Source organism: Pristis pectinata, chromosome 11 (assembly GCF_009764475.1).
Source record: "Pristis pectinata isolate sPriPec2 chromosome 11, sPriPec2.1.pri, whole genome shotgun sequence".
Taxonomy (NCBI): Eukaryota; Metazoa; Chordata; class Chondrichthyes; order Rhinopristiformes; family Pristidae; genus Pristis; species Pristis pectinata.
The window spans coordinates 47,641,589-47,666,384 of record NC_067415.1 but is presented as its reverse complement, the minus strand read 5'-3'; the positions used below and the strand labels follow the sequence as shown (position 1 = coordinate 47,666,384).

Genomic DNA, 24,796 nt, shown 5'->3' with positions numbered 1-24,796 from the left:
TTGTTATGAATTGTCAAACATGATATTCCTTTCATAAATCCATGTTGATTTTACCTAATCCTGTTATTATTTTCCACATGCCACATGGTTATTAATAGATTCCAGTATTTTCCCTACAACTGACATCAGGCTAAATGGTCTACAATTCCATTTTCCTTCCCCTTCCTTTCCTAAGTAGTGTAGTTATGTTTTCAACAACCACAAGGCAAAAGTTAAGAATATGATGGAACACTTTTCATTTCCCTGGGTGATTATAGCTCCACCAACTCTTACAAAATTCACCACCATCCAGGTTAAAGCACAACATCCTTCACTGTCAAGATTCAGTCCCTCTACAACTGGTGCACTTTGTTTGCAATGTGAATTGGCCATGGAAAATAACAATTTGGACAATCACTATGCTCAGTCCTCTCATTCTGTGATGAAATAATATGGGCAGTTGCAGGAAGAGATACTTAACACCAATTATCTTTGAGCTCTTGCTTACTCTGTATTTGACAGAAAGCATTGCAGATAAGCCACTTTTCTTGAGATCTTCTCTTCTTCATCAGTCAGCTGAATAGCTTATGGTATTCTACCATGAATCCTACCCCTCTTCCCTCGGGCTTAGCTCTGTTTTCTGCAAGCGGCAAAGGAATTGAGTTGTCAGTGACAGAAGTTCAAACAGTCACCAGATGGATGCAGAGCATATGGTGACAGTTCCTAAATTAAAAATCTCATTTCACTAATCTTTGGGTGCTGTCTATGTAGAGTTTGCACATTCTCCCTGTGACCACATGGCTTTCCTCTGGGTGCTTCAGTTTCCTCCCACTTCTCAGACGTGTAGGCTGGTAGTTTAACTTGCCAATGCAAATTACCCCTAGTGTACAGGTGAGTGGTAGAATCTGAGTGGAATTGATGAGATTGAGAAGAGAATAAAAAATGGGATTAATGTAAATGATTCATGTCTACTTGGTGGCAAAATGGTCTGCTTCCACACTGTCTGTCTTTATGACAATTTGAAGAGAAGGGGCTTCATCCCATTTCAAACTGAGATTTATCTATACACTAACATTGTAAAAAAGCAGATTAACTGGTCACATATGTAATTTACATCCAGGAGACTTTGGCCCCAATATTTATGGCAAGATAGGGAAGGGGGTAGTGAGGCTGAGAACAAGGAAATAATCAAACTGAATAATATAAATCCTGTTGAAATTAATGGCAGCACCTCATTATTTTGTTATTCTGTTTTCCATTTGCCATTTGACCAAATTCATAAGAAAAACATAAATTAAACATAAATTATACAAAATTATACAAGAAAGAACACAATTGGAACAAAAAAAAAGTCCATTGTAGTGCAAAGTGGTCATTGTGTTGCTATACTGAGGACTAGTATTGTGCAGGTTGGTTCAAGAAATGAATGGTTGAAAGGAAATAATTGTTCTAGAACCTGGTAGTGTGGAACTTCAGGCTTCTGTACCTTTGCCTGATGGTAGCTACAAGAAGATGGTGTGGCCCAGATGGTGGGGATCTTTGATGATAGATGTTGCCTTCTTGAGGCAGCACCTGCTGTAGAGACTACCAATGGTGGGGAAGGATGTGCCTGTGATGTATTGGGCTGAGTCCACTACTCTCTGCAGCTTCTTATGTTACTGTGCATTTGAATTGCTGTTCAAAGTACAGTTTAGTACAGAGGGCAGTAGAAACTTGCGTCACAGCGTTGAGAAGCATCAAAATTCTTTTTGGAGATTGTGGCAGAAACTATGACAACATTCTAAATTTTTATAACCTTGTTCAGAGAATATGGGCATTGCTGGTGAGCTCATTTATTGTCATTTCTTAAATACTCCCAATATTTCTCTCCTGCTAACATGAATTATGGGAAGGACAATTTTAATGTCATGTTAGGATCTGGAAACGTAGACTGGGTGCAGCTGCTTGCAGGTAAGTCTACATCTGGCAAGTGAGTAATTTAAATGTGAAATAGTGAGAGTTCAGGGTGAACATGTTGCCAAAAGAGTTAAAGGTAAAGGATGTTGAGGGTTGGATAAAGGAAAAAAGGAAGCATCTGGCAGGTCTAGAGAACTGAAACCAGGAGAAGTTCTTAAACAGTATAGAAAGTGTAGGAGAACTTAAAAAAGGACGGCTAAGAGGGGGCACAAAATGTCACTGGCAGAGAAGATTAAGAAAAATCCAAAAATATTTTTTGTATATTAGGGCAAGAGGAGAACCAGGTAAAGAGTGGGGCTAGTAGGGATCAAAGGAGCAATTAGTGTGAGGGTGAGAGGACATAGGAGAGGTCTTAAATAACTATTTCTCACCTGTGTTCATTAAGGAGAAAGATATTGTAGTTGGAAGTTTCACGGAGGGAGACAGTGAAATTCTAGAACAATTTACCATTAAAGGGAGGAAGTATTAGATGCATAAGCAGGCTTAAAGGTGGATAAATCCCCAGGGCCTGAAGAGATATATCGCAGACTGCTATGGGAGGCAAGGGAGGAGATTGCTGGGTCCCTGACAGAGATTTTTAAATTTTTGCTGGCCACAAGTGAGGTGACAGATGACTGGAGGACAGCAAATGTGGTACCTTTATTCAAGAGGAGCAACAGGGATAAGCAAGGTAAATACAGGCCCGTGAGTCTAACGTCAGTGGTAGAGAAGTTATCGGGAAAAGATCTGATTAATTCTGATAGGATTAATCTATACTAGGAAAGGTATGGATTAATTAAGGATACTTAACATGTTTTGTTAGGGGAAACAAATTATATAGATGGGGACGGTTTAGTTGATGTGTCTAGATGGACTTCAGTAAGTCATTTGACAAGGGCCTACATGGGAAATTGGTCCTAAAAGTTCACGTCCTAAAACTCCATGTGATCCGGGGCAAGTTAGCAAATTGGATCCAAAATTGCTTCAATAATAGGAGGTAGTGGGTGATAATAGAGAGTAGTTTTTGTGATTGGAAACCTGTGATCAGTGTCATTGGGACCTTTACTGTTTGTTATATATATTTATAATTTGGATATGAATGTAGGTGCTATGATTAGAAAGTTGGAGATAACATGATAATTGGTGATGTTGTTGATAGTGAGGAGGATAGTTATAGGTTACAGGATGATATTGATTAGTCGGCAAGGTGGGCAGAGCAATTGCAGATGAAATTTAATTCTAATAAGTGCAAGGTGGGAGGACTAATAAGGCAGAGACACACACAAGGACCCTAGGGTGTACTGAAGAACAGAGGGACCTTGATGTACAAGTTATAGGAAGCTAAAGGTGGCACAGAGATGGCAAAGAAGGTGGCACACAGATGACGAAAAAGGCATATGGGAAATTTGCCTTCATTGGCTGGGACACAGAATGTAAGAGCAGAGAGGTTATGCCACAACTTTATAAATCATTGGTTAAGCCACAGCTGGAATACTATATGCAGTTCTGGTCACCGCTCTGGTGGAAGGATGTAATTGCACTGAGGCTACAGAAGAGATTCAAATGGAGTATTTCAGTTAGGAGAAAAGACTGAATAGGTTGGATTTATTTCCCTTGGAGTAGAAGGGGTTTGAGAGGGGACCTGATGGAGGTATACAAAATGATGAAAGGTAGAAAACTTTTGCCCAGGGCAGAGGTCTAAGATAAGAGGGTATAGGTTTAGGGTAAGGGGTTTAGTGGGAATCTGAGAAGGAAACTTTTTCACCCCGAGGCTGGTTGGAATCTGGGACACACTGCCTGGGTGGGTGGTGGAGGCAGGTACTTCAGCACATTTAAGAGGTATTTCAATGAGCACTTGAATCAGAAAGGCATAAAAAGCTATGGACAAGGTGCTGATAAATGGGATTAGTGTAGATGGGTGCTCAATGATTGATATGGTGGGCCAAAGGGCCTGTTTCTATAGTGTATGACTCCAAATAAACAATTTCATAGGGTAGTTACAGCAGAGAAGGAGGCTATTCTGACTATTGAATTTATGCCATCTCCAGTGAGAGCAATCCCATCATTCCAATGCTCTGCTCATTCTCCCTAGCCCTACAATTTTTTTTCTCATTTCAGTGTCAATTCAAATTTCTTTGAAGGCACTGTTTGATTCTGTTTCCACCAGCCTTGCAGGCGATAAATTCCAGATCCTAACCACTCTTTGCCTGAAGTTGGGTGAACAATTGTCAGGGGCTGAGCTGTCCAAGGCCCTTGGTCTGATAGGGATCCCTTGTGGGCCTCTTCGGAAAGCTTCAGAAAGTGTGCAGCTCCCACCTGTCCCTTGGTGTACTGCTGATAGTTGTTGAGTCCCATTGCATCCTTTACCAAGCCAAGAGGATGGATTTATCCTTACTCCAGGTGAGTGAACCATGCTACCCCCATGACAAAGATTTCAATCAGCTAATGCAGCATTTGATGGCCAACTGAAAATTTTCCTGATGACTGGCAGCAGCTAGCAAATCTTTTCCTGAAAATGTTCTCACCGTTGGAAAGTGAGGAATGTAGTAGGGAGAACAGTGGAATGCAGCTGAGGAGGTGGGAAGACAGGAAGGAGGAGAGCAAAGGGTCAGGAAAAGAAGAGCAAGAAGCAGGGAGTGAAGAGAGTCTGATTTATATGGTGCAAGAAAAGGGGGGGGAGTAAGGATTAGAAGGAGGGGAAATGACAGAAGGAGATAATCTTCTTCCACCTCTAAAGCAGTGTGTGTTGATTGTCATCATCATTATAGAAACTGCAAATGTAGATATGGAGCAGAGCATAATATATGAGCTTTTGACATGGAAGACATCCAGAAAGGTGCAAAATCAAGGAAATATGGATTGATTGAGACAAAGATAGTTAAAAAGTCACTGGTGACACTACACTGATAAAATTAAAGTAATTATTAATATAATTGGAGAACTCTTTGTAGCCCTTATTTGCATTAGTTCTTTTTATTAGGTTATTCCCTCCTGCACTTATTTGTGGAATGCATTATAGTTGTGTTCCATTACAACTGCATTTTTTAACAGGAACATGTTGCCGACTAAGTTCTATAATAGCAAGCTTTTGCCCTTTGTGCCAATGTGACAAAGTGAATTGTTAACAATTCCATAACTTTAATTGGCACAATGGACAAAAACTTATTATTATTAAACTTAGTAAGCAATAAGTCACTGTTCAAAAGTACGGTTATAATGAAGGTCCATCTGAAGAAACCGAAATCAACCAGATTAACAGGTACTTCGTCCATTACCAATTTATACCAAACAAGTAGAAAATCTATATGGAAAATAAACTGAACATCCCCTTAAAAGTAATCTTTTGGATAATGTTCTGAAAGTCCAGAAGTCAGAAAATAACTTCCACGTTTGGCGAACTCCAAAAGTGACAGAGCACCGATTCCAACTGCGCATGTTCATAACTGGCGTTAGTTTGCGCATGTCCCCCACCCCCAGTTCGTTTGAATCGCTGGTTGCGGATGAAACAGGGGCCAGTTTGTGGCTTCAGCAAATGCGAGTATTCGTGGGTCAGGTCTGCGATTGATGTTGCAAACAGAGCTCCATGGTATTTCAAAGAATCTCGGATGAAGGCGGCTGTGTTATCGAAAGGCGGCGCCGGCTCTGCCTTCATTGATTTGAATTTGCCTCCTCCAGCCCTGCTGTTGCTGGGAAGGAACGAGATAGGCTTCGGTTACGTTCATTGCTAGGCGACTGTCAGCAGGGGAACCTCCTTCCTCCTTCAGATAAATGACGTTGGTTCCACATTCCAGCATTTGCAACCCCTGGTGTCTTCGTCTACCTTTTTGCAGTGCCCGTTTCTCCGTTTTGTTGCTCAGGGTTTGTCTGAGACAAGTGGGGCTGTGGGAGGACGCCTTGCCGTGCCTTGCCTTGCCGTGCCGTGCCGTGACGTGGCGCTTCCATGGATGCCGGGGAGGAGATGGGTGAGTGAGAGGGCAGCGCTCTTCCCGGGCCAGCCTTCTGCAGCCAAGTAATGGCGCCAAAGTGTTGTCACAGCTCGCTCCGGAGAGTGAATGTGGTCGTGGAAAGAAGCATCTTCCAGGAAAGCCGGGGGCTGGCAAGGAAGCGGAACAAAATATATCTTTATATCGAAACCGGTTGTAGGATTGAAATGTGAACCGTCAATTCGTTTGCTGCTAAAGAAACTTTAGCAGCGATTACTCTATTGTCAATTATACTGGCAGTACTAGGGCATTTAAAGGGTTCTGCCTTAGTGTGTTATTAATGAACACATAATGTTGCCCATGTAAACTTTAAGAAATAATTGTGTAAATTAGGATTAATCTGAAATAGAACCTTTGATCTGTGTGTTGTGCAGTTATGGTTTAAAGCAATAAAAATGTCTTGGCTGCCAATCATCATTAAAAGGTGTGGTCAGCCAGTGTCATAATGTGAAGAATTGAGTGATAAACAACTTGTGGAAACTGATACGAAATAGCATTAATGCTCAATGAAAGAACCAATAAAAATGTGTTAGAAACACAAGGAAAGCATTTGAAACTTTGCACATTCTTATAAACTATCTCATTATTAGAGTGGTAAGGAAAAGAAAATAACTTAATAAGGCTGATGCTTCCTTGGTTCCTCATGAAGTAAACTGGCATTTAATCAACCACTCATCCTGTGACAGCTCTATTTTTAAAACTAGCTTGGTTTTTGAAGTATTTCATGTGTGGGTCATAAACATGTCTTCAAAAATTCCAGCTTAAAATGTTTTAGAGTGGCAGTAAGAGGTAATTATTTACAGTGAAATAACTGAGCATTATGTCTTTTTAAAAAGAAAATGGGACTGAGTCATTTGAAAATTGGTTATTTCTGTAACTTTGTATATTCTTGAATTTTTGTGCTGGAAATTTGCTTTTTGTAATTAGATTTCAAACCAGATTGAATGCTGGAAGTACTCAATGGGTCAGGCAGCAGCTGGAAAGAGTCCGTTTTAGGTTGATCTATTATCTGAACTAAAGTTAAAACAAACACTTAAATTGCAGAGAAGAGGTGTAGAGATCAAATGGTACATCTGACATAGGATGGAGATCACAAAAGACCAATGGTGGTGATGGTGCTGGCTGAGGCAGGGTGGTGAAGTCTTGCTAGATAGATTTAAAGAGGATATAAATGAAAATAAGTGAGGAAAAAACAAACCTGGAACCAATGCAGGTCACTGCAGATGTTGGAAATCTGAAACAAAAACAGAATGCTGAAAAAAAACTCTGCAGGTTAGGTGGTGGAAAGAGGAATTGGATTAACTTTTCAGGTGGTTAAACTTTCATTAGATTTGTCCAGTTCCAGAATTGGAATGGCTGGTTATCTGAAATTATTGAATTTGATGTTGAGAACTGTTAAGCTTTTTTTAATATAACAATAAGAAGGCAGAAGTTGAAGTGGGAGAGGATGGAATGTTAAAGTGACAGCTGGAAGCTTGGGGTCATCCTCACTGATTGAAAGGTGTTCTGCAAAGTAGTCATGCAAAGTAGTAGCGGTGTCCCACATGGATCGGTTCTGGGACCTCTACTTTTTGTAATATTTATTAATGACTTGGATGAGGGGGAAGAAAGGTGGCTTAGCAAGTTTGCAGACGACACAAAGGTCGGTGGTGTTGTGGATAGTGTGGAGGACTGTCGAAGATTGCAGAGGGATATTGACAGGATGCAGAGCTGGGCTGAGAAGTGGCAGACGGAGTTCAATCTGGAGAAGTGAGGTGGTACACTTTGGAAGGACAAACTCCAAGGTGGATTACAAGGTTAATGGCTGGATTCTGGGTAGTGTGGAGGAACAGAGAGACCTGGGGGTTCATATATACAGATCACTGAAAGTTGCCTCACAGGTGGATAGGGTAGTTAAGAAAGCTTATGGGATGTTAGCTTTCATAAGTAGAGGGATCGAGTTTAAGAGCTGCAACGTAATGATGCAGCTCTGCAAAATTCTGGTTAGACCACACTTAGAGTACTGTGTCCAGTTCTGGTCGCCTCATTATAAGAAGGATGTGGAAGCATTGGAAAGGGTGCAGAGGAGATTTACCAGGATGCTGCCTGGTTTGGAGAGTATGGATTATGAGGAGAGACTAAGGGAGCTAGGGCTTTACTCTTTGGAGAGAAGGAGGATGAGGGGAGACATGATAGAGGTATACAAAATATTAAGAGGACTAGATAGTGGACAGCCAGTGCCTCTTTCCCAAGGCACCAATGCTCAATACAAGAGGGCATGGCTTTAAAGTAATGGGTGGGAAGTTCAAGGGAGATATCAGAGGGAGGTTTTTCACCCAGAGTGGTTGGGGCATGGAATGTGCTGCCTGGGGTAGTGGTGGAGGCAGGTACATTGGTACATTGGTCAAATTCAAGAGATTGTTAGATAAGCATATGGAGGAATTTAAAATGAGGGGATATGTGGGAGGGAGGGGTTAGATAGTATCAGGTGTGGTTTAAAGGTCAGCACAACATGGGCCTCATTTGGCTTTGGTGTGCAGGAAACCACATTGTCAGCATTCATTGCAGCATCATTAAATTAGAAGTGCAAGTGAAAATTTAGATCCTGGATGAATCATCCTCTAATTTTTGCCATCTTAATTGTAAAACGAGACACATCTCCTCTGTCATCTCTCGCAGCATTTAAAAGGGACTGTTTCCTTTGTGACCCCTGGTTCATTCTACCATTTCCATCACCACTCTCCTAACACCATCTTACCATGCGATGGAGAAACACCTGCCTTTTTCTCTCCCACCAGCTACGGACCCAAACACTCTAAGTAAAGCAGTAATTTAGTGTGCTGCATTCTGTGCCTGTGAGGTTGTTTCCTATGTGTTGGGAAAAACCAAATGCTGATTGGTTGACCACTTTGTAGAACACTTCATTAAGTCTGTATATGTAATGCTGAGGTTCCATTTGTCAATTTAATTCTCTGTCGTACTTGCACTCTGATCTCTGTTTGGACCACTGTTAGCTAAAGGAACAGCATCTTGTCTTCTGTCTTGCCAGTTTATAGTCTTCAGAATTAACATTCAAGTTTAGCAATTTCAGATAACCAGCCTTTCTGATTGTTGCTGACAGACCTGCTGTGTATTTCCAGCCTTTGTTTTTATTTCAGCTTTCCAGTGTTTGGAGTTTCTTTGCTTTTAGCTATCAAGCTGAAAATGGCCTAGCATTTGTATTGTTGGGGATCTTGTTCCTTGATTATGAGAAAGGGAGCTTGTATTCTTAAATTTTTTTTTACTTTAATCATGTTGTCAAAACAGGTTCAAGCATTATTTTTTGATAAACACCATTCTTTTTTTGGATATTGTTGAACTTGCATACATAGGCAGGGCAAGCAAATGCTCCCAAAGAAAAACTGCTTTCTTGAAATTGAACTCTACCTGAGAATGAATCCCACGGAACCCATCTAAGTGTATCAGCATCTGTATGTTGAGACTGCCATGTTGGTCTGGCTCAGGACTTTGTGCAAGTTTTTTTAAAAATATGCACAAAAATACAAAACAGTACATGACTTTCTTTACATTCATAATGTTGCCAAGTCAATCTATTTGTAGTATCATCAAGTCAATACATTCTTTGAACAAAGCACCAATACCATTCATGGAGCCTCTTTAAACAATATACCCTTTAAGTATTAGCGGGGCTGTTACACAGGAACCAGCCTCTGTGTCCAGCGGCAGCAAGACCTCGGATTGCAATCCTTCCCCCAAAGCCTTTGTGTTAGCCGCACCAAGCTTGAGTGCATCCATTAGCATGTACTTCTGCAGCCTGCAATGTGCCAAGTGGCACTATTCACATGGACATCTCATTGCACTGGAAGACCAAGTTTTGGGGCAGTCTAAAAGAGTGCCTTTCACCAAGTTAGTGATCTTCCAGCAGCACTTGGTGCTTGTCTTTGTGTCCTTGGGAACAGCCTGTAGATCAGACTGTCCTCTGTCTGTCAGTACTTTATGCAAGTCAAGATGATTTGCTTTATTACTGCAAGTGTCCTCTTGATAAGTATTCAGCGTTTCATACTCCATTAGATCAAGAGTGTGATAATGTTACAGTGATGGTTGGGATGAGTATGAAACAAAATTAAGTGCTTTGATCTGGTTTGTATCAGTGTGGTTGGGTTAATTTTGTAACTGAGCAAATTAGTACTTGTTATATGTCTGGTTGTTGGAGGAAATAGTGCATGCATTTAGCAGGGGCAAAGTGGATGGATATATAACTTTTGTAAGACACATTTTCCATTCTGAATATTTTGGCACATTATTTAAATCATAATCTAAATACAAGTATTGTTATGTTGTCAGTCCATGAAAGTGCAGTTTTGGAAGTTTCTGCTGGTTGAATTTGGTGTAATTTGCTGGATATTCTGCCATGGAGTCATTATTGCTTGACTGAATGAATAAGTTGTAACCCACTAATTGGGGTTTTCCAATGATGTGCCTTCACAAATCTTGTAAGTTTTTATTGGGATGAAAGCAGAAAATACTGGAAACACGAGTCAGGCAGCATCTGTGGAAGGAGAAACAGTTCCTATTTTGGGTTGAAGATCTTTTATCAGGAGGCAAGGATGGGGGATGAATGGTATGCTAAACTATTGGCAAGTAAAAATCAAAAAATTTATTTTACTTCAAATAAAGTCTAGAGGATAACCAAGGAGAAAGTGGAGCCTAATAGGTTTCACGAAAGTAACCAGTTGGACAGAGGACAAATACTTTGCAGCAGTCTTCTAAAAGACTGATGATGCAGATGTTGCAGTTAGGGAAGATGTGTGAAATGGATGGAATAAACAGTTCTTTAAAAAAGAAAATATTAAGGGATTTAGCATCTTTTAAAGTGGATAAATCACAAGGCCTGAGTAAAATATAGTATTTGTCCTCTGCTCATCAGGTTACTTTCGTGGAACCTAATAGGCTCCACCTTGGTTGTCCTCTGGATTAATTTATTTTACTTTGAATAAGTACATATTCTTTGATTTTTACTTGTCGATAGTTTATCATCCACCTCCCTACTAGCCTCTGTATCCAGATGCAACAGGATTCTGCCACCAGTCACATCTTGCCCTGCACACCCCTTTCAACTTTCCACAGGAACCACTTTCTGACTCCATGGTTCGCTCATCCTTCCCTGTCCCCTGGCACTTTTCCCTGCAACTGTAGGAAGCGTAACACCTGTCCCTGCACTACTTCCCTCACCATCATTCAGTAACCTAAACAGTTATTCTGTGGACTTTATTAACTTATAAAACTGACTTGAACTAAAATAAATTTTCTTTGATTTTTACTTGTCAATAATTTATATCATCCACCCCCATCCTTTGCTTTTCTTATTTACTTTTTAATTGCGCTCCTACCAGCCGCTGCCTCTCCCCTCCCTCTTGCCTCTTTATACTTGCTATCTTCCCTCTACACTCAGTCCTGATGCAGGGCCTTGACCTGAAACTCGACCATCCCTTCGCCTCCACAGATGCTACTTGATCTGCCAAATCCCTCCAGCAATTTGCTTTTTGCTCTCAATTCTAGCTTCTGACGCACAACATGGGCCGAAGGGCCTGTTTTGTGCTGTATGGTTCTATGGTTCTGCATTCTCTTTTCTGTATTTTACTGCAATTATCATGTTTTAATCTGTGTTTTGATTGGACTATCAAACTGGCAAGGGTACCATGGAAGAGGAATCTCTGGAGAGTGTCAGGCCTTGTTTCTTAGTGCAATATGTTATAGGATATGTCCTGGAAGGCAATTGTAGATATGACCATGTGTAATGAGGTTGGATTAATAAAAGTTGTTGTGGTTAAGAATCACTAGAGAGTAGTGATCAGAACATGATATAATTACAGATCCAGTTTGAATCTGAACACCTGGGGTCCATAAACAATATCTTCAACATAAGGACAATTATAGTGGTATGAAGTTAGTGTTGCCTTGAGTGGACTGGGTAATAGCTAAGGGATAGGTCAGTGGTTGAGTAATGGCAGCTATTTAACAGCTAATTTATAAGACTCAGCAGAAATTTATTCCAATTTAAAACAAGGGATTTCAGGAGGAAGATGGAGTTAATAAAGGAGATCAATGTAAGTATTAAATCAAAGACTTAGCAGAGAAAATAGCAATGGCTAGTGATAAGCTAGAAAACTGGGAATTTTTCATGAACGAGAGACTAAAAAGGTGGGGAAAAATTGTTTTTGTAAGTAATACCTAAACAAACAACAAGGGCTTCTATGGATATATACAGTGGCATGCAAAAGTTTGGGTACCCCTGGTCAAAATTTCTGTTACTGTGAATAGCTAAGCAAGTAAATGATGACCTGATTTCCAAAAGGTGCAAAGTTAAAGATGACACATTTCTTTAATATTTTAAGCAAGATTACTTTTATTTCCATCTTTTACAGTTTCAAAATAACAAAAGGAAAAGGGCCTGAAGCAAAAGTTTGGGCACCCTGCATGGTCAGTACTTAGTAACACCCCCTTTGGCAAGTATCACAGCTTGTAAACGCTTTCTGTAGCCAGCTGAGAGTCTTTCAATTCTTGTTTGGGGGATTTTTGCCCATTCTTTCTTGCAAAAGGCTTCTAGTTCTCTGAGATTCTTGGGCCGTCTTGCATGCACTGCTCTTTTGAGGTGTATCCACAGATTTTCGATGATGTTTAGGTCAGGGGACTGTGAGGGCCATGGCAAAACCTTCAGCTTGTGCCTCTTGAGGTAGTCCATTGTGGATTTTGAGGTGTGTTTAGGATCGTTATCCTGTTGTAGAAGCCATCCTCTTTTCATCTTCAGCTTTTTTTTTACAGACAGTGTGATGTTTGCTTCCAGAATTTGCTGGTATTTAATTGAATTCATTCTTCCCTCTACCAGTGAAATGTTCTCTGTGCCACTGGCTGCAACACATGCCCAAAGCATGATCGATCCACCCCTGTGCTTAACAGTTGGAGAGGTGTTCTTTTCATGAAATTCTGCACCCCTTTTTCTCCAAACATACCTTTGCTCATTGCGGCCAAAAAGTTCTATTTTAACTTCATCGGTCCACAGGACTTGTTTCCAAAATGCATCAGGCTTGTTTAGATGTTCCTTTGCAAACTTCTGACACTGAATTTTGTGGTGAGGATGCAGGAAAGGTTTTCTTCTGATGACTCTTCCATGAAGGTCATATTTGTGCAGGTGTCGCTGCACAGTAGAACAGTGCACCACCACTCCAGAGTCTACTAAATCTTCCTGAAGGTCTTTTGCAGTTAAATGGGGGTTTTGATTTGCCTTTCTAGCAATCCTACAAGCAGTTCTCTTGGAAAGTTTCCTTGGTCTTCCAGACCTCAACTTGACCTCCACCATTCATGTTAACTGCCATTTCTTAATTACATTACGAACTGAGGAAATGGCTGTCTGAAAACGCTTTGCTATCTTCTTATAGCCTTCTCTTGCTTTGTGGGATTCATTTATTTTACTTTTCAGAGTGCTAGGCAGCTGCTTAGAGGAGCCCATGGCTGCTGATTGTTGGGACAAGGTTTGAGGAGTCAGGGTATTTATAAAGCTTTGAAATTTGCATCACCTGGCCTTTCCTAATGATGACTGTGAACGAGCGAGAGCCCGAACGAGCTACAAAAGAAACACACTGAGATATATAAGTGTTAGAAACTATTTTATTAATAACTATTTATGATAATAAGAAAAATAAAAGTAAAAATGTTATGTTAGAAGTAAAAATGTTAGATCTTAAACATTAACCCCAAAACTAAACTCGTCGTGTGTGTGTGTGTGTGGCAAATTCCCAAACTCCATGTCCAGGAATAGTTTTCAAAGTTCAGCTCAGCAAGCCGTAAGGTGAAACGTGAGTAAAAGCTTCTTCAACAACCACCGTTGTCTGAAGATGAGATGTAGATGTAGGGAACATGGAGTAATTATGAAATCCAAATGTTCCACGATGGAACCCAGTCGACACCTCAGTGTTTACTCAGTAGTGACTTACTCCCCTCGAAAGGCATCCGAATCGTGGCTGTCCACACAAATACCTGTTTCACTTTGTTGCTGACCTGTAGAGGGAACTCCACTGGATTACTCCCAATTTCCATATCTGGATTGTAGTAACAGACACAGTTATTGTTTCTCATCCACCAATAGAGAAACTAGCAGGCTGGTGCCTCTCTTTTTTTCCTCTCTCTCTCTCCTCTGACTGACTTTGGCTGTTTCAAAAACGTCATTATGTCCTTTATCTTTGGTTGACTTAAGCACGATGCACACGCGCACGCACGCCCCTACCTAACTCTATCTTAATGGGACATTCACTGAGTCTAACATAATGAATGTCTGAGACCTTGGTAAAAGTTATCTGAGAGTTCAGCTCTCTTGGGGTGCCCAAACTTTTGCATGGTGCTCCTTTCCTTTTGTCACTCTAAAATTGTACAAAACAAAATAATACACTAATCTTAAAATGGTGAAAGGAATGTTTCATCTTTAACTTTATGACTTTTGGAGATCAGTTCATCTACTTACTTAACTATTCACAGTAACAGAAATTTTGACCAGGGGTGCCTAAACTTTTGCATGCCACTGTAAAAAGGAAGAGGGTAGCTTGGATAACTTTCCATAGAGGCAGGAAAGTTACCTCATGGTGGAGGTCACTGCAAATATCCTCATAATATCTGATGGGTTGGTTTCTTGTCCCTGGCGATGGTGATTGTTACAATGTACAGGCAATTTCCAGAGTATGACAGGGTTCCATTCTTGAATTGTTTGTAAGTTGGAAATGAACAAAAACTGTGGGAGGGGATTGCAGAAGTCTCTGTGACAGGAGAGCAAGCAGCTATGGGAAGAATGGCAGCTGGCCAGCCTCACTGACTCAGTGGGCCTGCACAGTGTTTCACCTCTGCTTGGTTCAATCCAGCCCTTGATTGCTGTGGCTCAGGAAGGGGGAGGGAGGGAATGGGAAATGCCCTGTTCTCATCTGGCAGAAGATACCTGCAGAAGCTGACAAATCCATCTATTTCAGTCAGTCAGTCTCCCAAATGCTCATTCGTATGTACAGCGTATGCATAAGTTGGGCGTGCATAAATTGGGCATTCATAAGCTGGGGAGGACCTGTGTTGGAAAAAATAATGGGGCTAAAAACAGACAAGTTGCTGCTTCCCAATAGCCCGTTTGTGAGTGTTTTAAAGAAAGTGGCTGCAGAGATATTGGAACCAGTGGTTGAGGTTTTTCAAAACTTAGTGAGTTCTGGGAAGGTACCAGTGGACTGGAAAAAATGTAGCTCTTATTCTAGAAAGAAGATGAAAAGCAGATAACTATAGGCCTGTTAGTTTAATATCTGCTGGCAAGATGCTGGAGTCTATAATCAAGAAAAATAGCTAATGAAAATCTTAATGTAATCAAACCAAGTCAATGTGGTTTTACAAAGGATAAATTGCGTTTGACAAATTTAGTTCTCTGAGAACGTAACAAGCAAGTGTTGATGGGCAGAAGCCTGAAAATGTGTATTTGAATTTTCAGAAGGCATTTGAGGTGTCACACAAGGGTGATGCATAGGATGAGAGCTCATGGTATTGTTAACGTGGATTGGTTATCGTATAAAAGACAGGGAGTCAGAATTAATGGGTCTTTTTCAGGCTAGAAGGATATAACTTGTGGAGTGCCCCAAGGATCAGTTCTTGACTCAATTACTTATGATTTATATCAATGACCTGTAGGAGGCAGAATGTAAGATAAGTTTGCTGATGACATAAAAACGGGTGAGAGGGCATGTGATGAGGATATTTGGACTTTGAAAAGGGATATTGATGGGTTGAATGAGTGGGCGAAAATATGGCAAATGGAAAGTATAAGGTCATGTATTTCAGTAAGAAATTTAAATATTACACGAGTAGAGAAAGATTGCAGGTGAGCAAAGAAGAGAGGGAACTAGGTCTTCGTGTGCAAATTACAAAAAGTTAGCATGCAGGTGCAGTGAGTGGTTAGGGAAGCAAATGGTATATTGGCATTTATTGCAAGAAGGTTGGAATTTTGAAATGGGGCAAAGTATTGATATAATTGTATGAGGGACAGGTGAGGACATACCTGGAGTTCTGTGTGCTATTTTGGTCCCCTTATTTAAGAAAAGATATACTGGTATTGAAGAAAGTCCAAACACAGTTCAGTAGGTTAATTTCTGGAAAGAAGGTAGTGCTATCATGAATAGCTAAACAAGTTTAGGTCTATACTCTTTGGAATTTGGAACAATGTTGGGTGATCTTATTGAGATGTACAAGATCCTTGGGGGGCATGACCTGGTAGATATTGAGATGTCTTCACTAGTGGGAAAATCTCAAACAAGGGGACATAATTACAAGATTACAGGGTGGTCATTTAAAACTCGGGTGAATAGGAACTTCTTGCAGAAAGTAGTGAATCTCATCCTCAGAGGGATGTAATTAAAGAAGTTAAGTAATTTTTTTTTGAAAGGTCTGGTACTTGAGGGCTATGGCAAGAGGCAGATCATCTGTGACCTCATTGAATGGTGAGGTGGGTTACTATTCTTGTTTTCTTATGTCATCTAGAAGAACTGTAGAATTGGCACTGAACATTTAAAAAAAATGTTCGAGCATTTTGGGCTGAATTTCAGTCAGTGACAAACTAATGACTCGTACCATTCATTACATGTACAACTCTCCCTGGGTTTACAGCCATCAGGAGTCCAATACATGCATCACCACCTACATGGGGTGTGGAACCTGCCTGAACAGGGAAACTAATAGTGCCTTTCTGCAACTAGATGCAAGAATTCTGAGTGAGATCAGAATCGGGTTTATTATCACTGACGTATGTTGTGAAATTTGTTGTTTTGTGGCAGCAGTGCAGTGCAAGGCACAGACAAAGTTACTACAAGTTACAAAAAATAAATGGTGCAAATTACAAAACATAAATAGTGCAAAAGAGGAATAATGAGGTAGTGTTCATGGACTGTTCAGAAATATGGTGGTGGAGGGGAAGAAGCTGTTCCTGAAATGTTGAATGTGGGTCTTCAGGCTCCTGTACCACCTCCCTGATGGTAGTAACGGCAAGAGGGTATGTCCCAGGTGGTGATGGTCCTTAATGATTGATGCCGCCACCTCGAGGCACTGCCTCTTGAAGATGTCCTTGATGGTGGGGAGGTTGTATCCATGATGGAGCTGGCTGAGTCTGCAACCCTGTGCAGCCTCTTTCGATCCTGTGTATTGGAGCTTCCATATCAGGCAGTGATGCAACCAGTCAGAATGCTCTCCATCGTATATCTGTAGAAACTTGCAAGAGTGTTTGATGGCATACCAAATCTCCTCAAACTCCTAATGAAGTAGAGCCGCTGGCGTGCCGCCTTTGTGATTGTGAGATAGATCCTCCAAGATGTTGATGCCCAGGAACTTGAAGCTGCTCACCGTTTCCAGTGCTGACCCCTCAATGAAGACTGGTGTGTGTTCTCCCAACTTCCCCTTTCTGAAGTCCACAATCAATTCCTTGGTCTTGCTGAGGTTGTTGTTGCAACATCATTCAACCAGCCGATCAACCTCACTCCTGTATGCCTCCTCATCACCATCTGAGATGCATGACCTTTCAAACTCATTGTTTCCAAATTGTAATTGTTGGGAATGTAATCTTTTTATAACTTTTGTCATTCTGCATCTTTTAATCCCAAATTTTTGATCCTTCTATTTTACATTTTATTGCTGACATTTTTAATACATATTGACATTGTTATTTTAGCTAATGCACAACTATGTTGATAATATGCATCTCAATAAGGATTGTTGCATCTAGTTGCAGAAAGGCACGATTAGTTTCCTTGTTCAGGCAGGTTCCACACCCCATGTCGGTGGTAATGCATGTATTGGATTCCTGATGGCTGTAAACCCAGGGAGAGCTGTATATATAATGAATGGTATGAGTCATTAGTCTGTCACTGACTGAAATTCAGCCCAAGATGCTGGGACTAAGAGCTTGCTATGGCTACATTCCTTTTATAGAAGGAATACCAGGAACCTGGTTGAATGCATAGGGTGGAAAATAGTTATTGAAGGAAATCAAGAGTTTCAAAAGATAACAGCAGGCTTTCTCTGCATTGTCAGGAAATCTAACTGCCTTAACTCTGCTTTTCTAGAGCATTATGCTAAATTACTTCAGTTAAATGATGCCACACTTGCTTTAGCTCATGTATTGCTGATTACTTTTTTGCCACTAAATTTGGTTATTCTACTGCATTGTCAGTTGGCTCCCACCTTCCATAAATTTGAGTTCATACAGCTATATGTCCAAACTTGCACTGTACCCATTTATACATCAACCAACCCAGTTCTCTTCTAGTGAAGTAATAAATCTGTCTTAAGAATCTTAGCTTTCAAATATCAGTCTTTTACATCAGTGTACCCTCCAGGTACAATGGGCAGGTAAACTACCCAATCTCTATTTTAGCCAGGAGTACTTCTGTGACTTAAGACCTCAATTTCCTGCCTTCCCTATAATTCTAGTACCTAATTATCTGTTTTCCTCCTCGCACCCTTTCTCTCCCCCCACCCCCGCCCAAACAGTCTTCCTTCTCCCTAAATTTTGACCAAAACAGTAACTATGATTAGGTTAATTTTCTTTCTGAATAAGTATGAATAACAAATTGAGCCACAGTATTTTTTCCAGTTTTTTATTAGTGTGCTTGTCTTGTAACTGTGGAATGCATAAATCCAAATTTCTTAAGTATTCTGTTAGTAAAAATTGTGCAATGTATTTTGGTGTTGCAGACATGGAAGTTATGAATCCTCTAATAGAAGTGACTCACAGTTCTGAAGAAGTGTCTGAGGAAGAACAGGAGTCTGAACTAACAGGTTTACATTTGCGGCAAACTGGGGATGAGCAGGGCATATCGTAAGTGCTTGTTACTTTTTAGTTTTACCTTTTAGTGTTTCAATTTTAATACAGTTCTTTAAAAATACTCTTATTCAGTTTTCTTTTTCTGAAGGAAGGATTTGATTCTAGGTTACCATTTCCCAGCACTTTGAGTCTTCAGTACCATACCACATTGGCTGGCTTTGTTATACAGTGACCTGTTAAGAGAGAGACTCTGGCTTCAATGTTTTTTGTAGGTTTTTTAATACCCTGGCTCACAACAGAGACCAAAATTGTTTTCAGATTTGAGGGTATCAGTGAAGGTGTGGGAAGTTAAGAAAGAATGGTTCGGTGATGTGCTAAAATTGTAAAAACCTGTAGATTGTTTAAGTCTGTTCTCTAGGCTGTACAGATGTTTTGGCTTTCCCATGATCTCAAAACCTGTTGGTTTTACTTTGGATACTAGGGTGGTGCTATGCCAAAGTTGAAATAATGCAGTTTCTTCTATGCTATTTAAGTTGGTGACTGATTTAAATAATATCTGAAAATATTGAAAGGTAGTATTCAAATTTCAGACTACAAAAGCTCATTGGTGAGTGAATGTTTGGGAAGTCAAATATTAAATGTGGTCTGTGTATATTCAGAGATAGTAGGTGCTTAATCTAATAAACTAAAATGATTGCTGATTTGTTGGGGGGAGTTGATTTTTTTTTACTTTAATGTCAAGAAATTTTTAAGTTTTTGTAGAAGATTCAAAAATTAAGTACATCACTGGGTGTAAATTTGGCTTCAAGGCAGGAACTGGTAATGAGGCTCAAGTAGGAACTTTTGACTGCATTGAAGTAGCAAGTAATGCCAGGGATTGCATTTGGACCCCTTTATTATATCTAAATTGTAAGCATGTTCTTTAGATTTCCACATGACCCCTAAACAAATGGAGAAATGAGCCAGACTTGGAATATCTTAAATTCAATTATTCCATCTGCCAACAGATGGCAAGTACAAATGATTGAAGTATATAAGAGGGTATCCAATAGATTGTGTATTAAATTGTTTCTAAACAATTTATTTAGGGAAAGGCATTTCAAGGTAAGAGTTGGTTATTTGGTCCACCTTGGTTCATCCATCCATAAGGATTGTGCGGCTTTTAGTTTAGATAATTTTCCATAGAGAGTGTTGTAGGTGATAGAAACCTTTGTCCCCTTTTGATATGATGGATAGTTGAGCTGATGAATCTTTCAAAATGCTGTGTTTTTTTTCCCCATCTCCTCTGTTTGTATGTTACCAGGTGTAGGGAATAAATACCTCTCCTCATTGCGTTTGGAATTTTTTGCCTGTTTCTAGCTATCAATAAGGGAGATTGGTTCAGTCTTTTTAAAAAAAAACAGACACTGTTCAGTTCCAGCAAAGGCTGCTGAAACAGGTGTTCAAGCAATGATGCAAGTGCATGTTTTTACCAGCCTATGAAATAGTATGAAGGCAGGTAGTTGAGAGTTGCTTAAAATGTCTTAATGTGAGGAAGTGTGATGCAAGTTAATCTTGCTTTGGGCAAAGATAAATCATGGAACTTATTGCCAAATAGCTTTATTTGGGGATCTTCACTATGTACACTGAAGCAAGGGTGATCACTTGTGGACAATAAAAGTTGGCCTGGTCAGTGAATCCCACAGATCAGATGATGATTTGCATGTTGAAATTGCATGGTCTACTCCATAATTGTATGAAATAAAATGGCTAAATTTTTGACCTCATTACATTAGATTATTTTGTTCTTTGATAACAATTTGAATAATGCATAACAACACTTGTTATTAAACCAATGGATTATATTTCTGGCCCTTCAGGAACACCGGTAGGTGCTTAGAATGCTACTTGGTGTGACTAGCAGGATTGTAATTGATAAAAGATCCTCCTCAGTATAGCAAAGATTCCATTCCAAATGATTGTTATATTCCTGTGATGATGGTAGTCTGTAGTTCGTACACTCAGGAAGATGCATGTTTAACTCTCAATTGGCCTGCAGTCTCTTATAGAATGCTGGTAGAATGTGTCAATTTTTGGTCTTCTGTTTATAGATTTAAAAAAAAGAGAACAGGCTGCAAATTGAAGTTGAAGAAAAAGCTGTTCCTGTTGACAAATAAGATTTATCCTAGCAACATCTCCAGAGAGTCATTGAGTAATACAGCATAGAAACTCATCCATGCTGACCAAGATGTCTATCTAAGCTAGTCCCATTTTTTTCTGCGTAATATGCTTTTACACACTACCTTCTGTGTGAAGAAGTTGCCCCTTGGGTCACTTAATTTTTTCCCTTCTCACTTTAAACCTAAGGCCTCTAGTTTTTGATCTGCTTTCTCTGGAGGAGAAAAAGACTGTGCATTCATCCTGTCCATGCCTCGTGATTTTGTACATCTCTTTAAGGTCACCTCTGTCTCTTACTCTCTGAGGAATAAAGTCCTAGCCTGCCCAACCTCTCCCCAGAACTCAGGCCCTTGAGTCCTGGTGACATTGTTGTAAATCTTTTTTGAAGTATTTCAAGTTTAATGATTTTCCTTTAACAGGGTAACCAAAACTGTACCCAATACTCCAGATGTGGCCTCACCAATGTCTTGTACAACTGCAACATAACTTCCCAACTCCTATACTCAATGCCTTGCCCTGACTGATGAAGGCTAGTATGCCAAATGCCACCTTCCCCACCGTGTCTACCTGTGACCCCACTTTCAGGGAAAGTGATTTGGTACTTTCTCCAGATGCTAATAGTTTCTGATCACTTCCCCACAACTCCTCAGTGAAAATTGATGACACAGAATTAATTGGAATAATTAGGCCAGGATGCACAGCCTTAAAGGGAAAAAACTAGACACACAAGCAACAATTGCAAAGAGAGGTGTTAGCGTCGATCATGACAGGCCTTATTCTTTTGTATTATTAAAGAAAAGGAGTTGGTGCGTGGGCAAACCTGGGCAGACTTTGAAAGTAAACTACAGACATGTCTAATTAACAAAATATGCTGTATCCTATTTTGTAGAATTTTGCAATATCTTGTTAAATTGTTTGTAATATTTTATCTTGGTAATAGTATCAGTTTCAATATTCTTGTCTTTTTAAGAAAAAAAATCATTGTGCTGCTTTGAGTCTTGGCTAGCCTTGCCCAGTGAAAACAAGGGTATCAAGACATGTTGTAAACAGTCATTGCTATTCATTTGTATCTGATTCTGCATTGACCTACTCACTGCTGATTTTTCTACCTTCTCTAACCTGTATAAATCCAAATTGTACTGCTCCTTGCCAGGTCCCCTTCCAAGGAAATCAGCAAAGTCTAAACTTAATTAAAAGTGTTATTAAAATGTCAAGTGAAGTACCTGGTACATTAAAATAAAAGATAATCAGTTATTTTGTTTTTGTTGTAGGTTCACACAAACATTAATTCATTTGTTGAAGGGAAATATTGGAACTGGACTGTTAAGTTTACCACTTGCGATCAAAAATGCAGGGCTTATGGTAAGACTTAATGTGTAGTATTTAAAGAGACTTTAAAAACTGTATTTTGACTGGAATAGATCAAGAATCATTTCTCATTTTCATTTCAACAATGTTTGCATTTGCATGTTTTCAGCCAAGTTAAATGATGTTTGTAAATTCTTCCTAACTTTATATGATACAGCTGGCATTTTCATCCATTAGTTATTTTATGAATTCACTTTTTTTAAAAGTGATGAATCCAGTCTGAAATAGCTTTGAAGTTCAAAAATGTAAACTGAAAAGGTTGCTATGAACCAGTCTATCACAGCTGTAGAAAACTTTGACGAAAAATTAATGCAAAAGGAACTTGTGTTTGAAGATGAAATGATTTAAATGAATTTATTATTTAGTATGAAAGGCTGTCATGTTATTAAGGATGGGCATTGCACCTTTTTTGAATAGATTAAATGTTTGAGGAGTATAATGGCTTCAGAAAGTGAAATGTCCTTTTCTGTTGAATTTGAGAACCAGACAATTTTCATTATTTTAGAAAGCAGAGCTTTTGACTATTTGACTTTTTAAATCCATAATATGGAATTATTTGAGTCTGATTTAGTTTGCATTGTAACAAAATTAACTGAATTATGATTTGCTTTACAGATGAGAATGTAAGTACATTAATTGGTGCATTTACAAACTTTCTTTCAGCTGGGGCCAATCAGCCTTGTTATTATGGGAATAGTGGCAATTCATTGTATGCATATCGTAGTACGCTGCAGTCATCACTTCTGTCAAAGGTAAAATCTTTGTTTCCTTTTAGATACTATCAGATTTCCCTTATTTTTGGATGCCATGTCTCATTTATCATTGAAGTTTTCTTGATATCAAGAAGCTGCTAGTTTAACTGGTACCGTGCAATTCTTCCAAGTGTTTACCTTATTGCAACGAATGGTGGAAGTACCTAGCAAGTCAGGGAACATCCGTGGAGAGAGAAACGGGCAATATTTCTGGTAAATGACCTTTAGTTAGAAAAGTTGGAGCAAAACAAGTTTTAAACTAGCAATAAAAGGTCTGATGTGGCTGGGAGATGAATTGACAAAAGGGATAACTGAGCTAAGTGGAAACAGGGTGATAAAATCACTAGCAAATAATATTATCTTCATGCTTATGGCATAGAAGGAGGCCATTTTGCTCCATCGAGTCTATGCCAGTTTGAAGAGCAATCTACTTCCCACACTGATGTTCCTTGCTAATTTTTATCTTCACATTTTCGTCAACTTTCCCATCTCCTCCTCTTCACCCCCCCGGGCCCCGCCCCCCCCCCCCCCCCCCCAACCTTCTCTGCCCCGCAGGTTCCACCATTCACTAGTGGCAATTTATAGCAGCCATTTAACCTACCACCTGCCATGTCTTTGGGATCGGGGAGGAAACTGGTACAATCAGCTGAACCGTTGTCCACTTGCATAAATAGAATATCTGAAATTACCAGCTGAGTGAAGGATACAATGTCTATGAATGCAATACAAATGCTGGAATTGATGGTTTTTCTCAAGGTTGAACAGCACTGAGTCTGGAAAGCTTTATTACGTCTAATCAGAAGATGTAATTTCATCAGAAGGTGTAAATCAAGCTTGCATTGGGCTTCAATGGAACAACTTCAGAGGCTAAAGGCAAAGGTCAGAGTGGGTGGTTTAGAGAAGTGACAGGCAATTGGAAGTTCAGGCTCATTAGATGGACATTCAACAAAAGGGTCCCCCAGTTTGCATTTAATTCTCTATTATGGATGAGTGCACATTCTTAGTTTGTGAATGTGGTGTAGTTATGTTTGGGACCTGAATGCTAGGAAGGGGCAAGCTAAAAGGTTTGTTACACAGTATGGTACAGTAGGAAGAGGAGTGGGTATTGTGGAAGGAAGAATTAACTAGAGCATCTGAAGGATCTATCCCTTCAGCATACTGAATGGAGAAGGAAATGCTGGAAATATTTAGCAGGTTAGTCTCCTGCTCTATCGCAGACCTACTCATTCTGTTATTTCCAAACCTGGTCCCTTTCTCTACATCTTAACTAACTTTACCTTTTAACTTGTCTCAGTTCTGATGAAAGGCCATTGATCTGAAGTATCAATTAGTTTCTCTCTACAGCTTTTGTCTGACCTGCTGAGTAATTCCAGGTATTTTCTATCTTCTTTCCCATTTCTAGCATCAGCACCGCTTTGATATATTTTAATGCATTTTTCTGGACAGTATGCATCTATCCTTCCTTTGGGTGGAATAATAATAATAGTCAGTCCTGTTGCTACCAGTAGTCCACACAGGACACTTTCTTTCAGTAGTCATTTGTCAGTGGATAGAAATCATGTCCCTGAACCCTAGTTATTTGCTATTTTTGCTCTTTCTACTACAATCCTGCCCCCTCCTTTACCCCTCTAAGTTTTGCACATTTGGAGCTAATTGTGCCCTTGTTTTTGCTACCCAGCTATTAATTGAAAAATGTGACTCCTGCTTTGCTTTATTGTAATGGAAATTGTGCTTGAAGATCAATTTCTATTAATATCAGTTCAGTTGACTGTAGCCAAAGTGGGTCAGTTTTTGTTCCTGTGAAGCAAAACCATTAC

General features: G+C 39.8%; 1 protein-coding gene across 3 annotated transcripts in view; it reads left to right on the top strand.

Moving 5' to 3' along the window:
* Positions 1–5,153: 5,153 nt before the first annotated feature.
* Positions 5,154–24,796, top strand: part of slc36a4 (solute carrier family 36 member 4) — a 269,341-nt gene continuing 249,698 nt past the window's right edge. For all 3 annotated transcript variants that reach the window (XM_052026138.1, XM_052026139.1, XM_052026140.1), the window contains exons 1-4: positions 5,154–5,876; positions 18,633–18,756; positions 22,131–22,221; positions 22,891–22,979. In XM_052026138.1, coding sequence (XP_051882098.1) covers positions 5,855–5,876; positions 18,633–18,756; positions 22,131–22,221; positions 22,891–22,979 — 326 coding nt within the window. In that variant the 5' untranslated portion in view covers positions 5,154–5,854. The remainder of the gene's footprint in view (positions 5,877–18,632; positions 18,757–22,130; positions 22,222–22,890; positions 22,980–24,796) is intronic.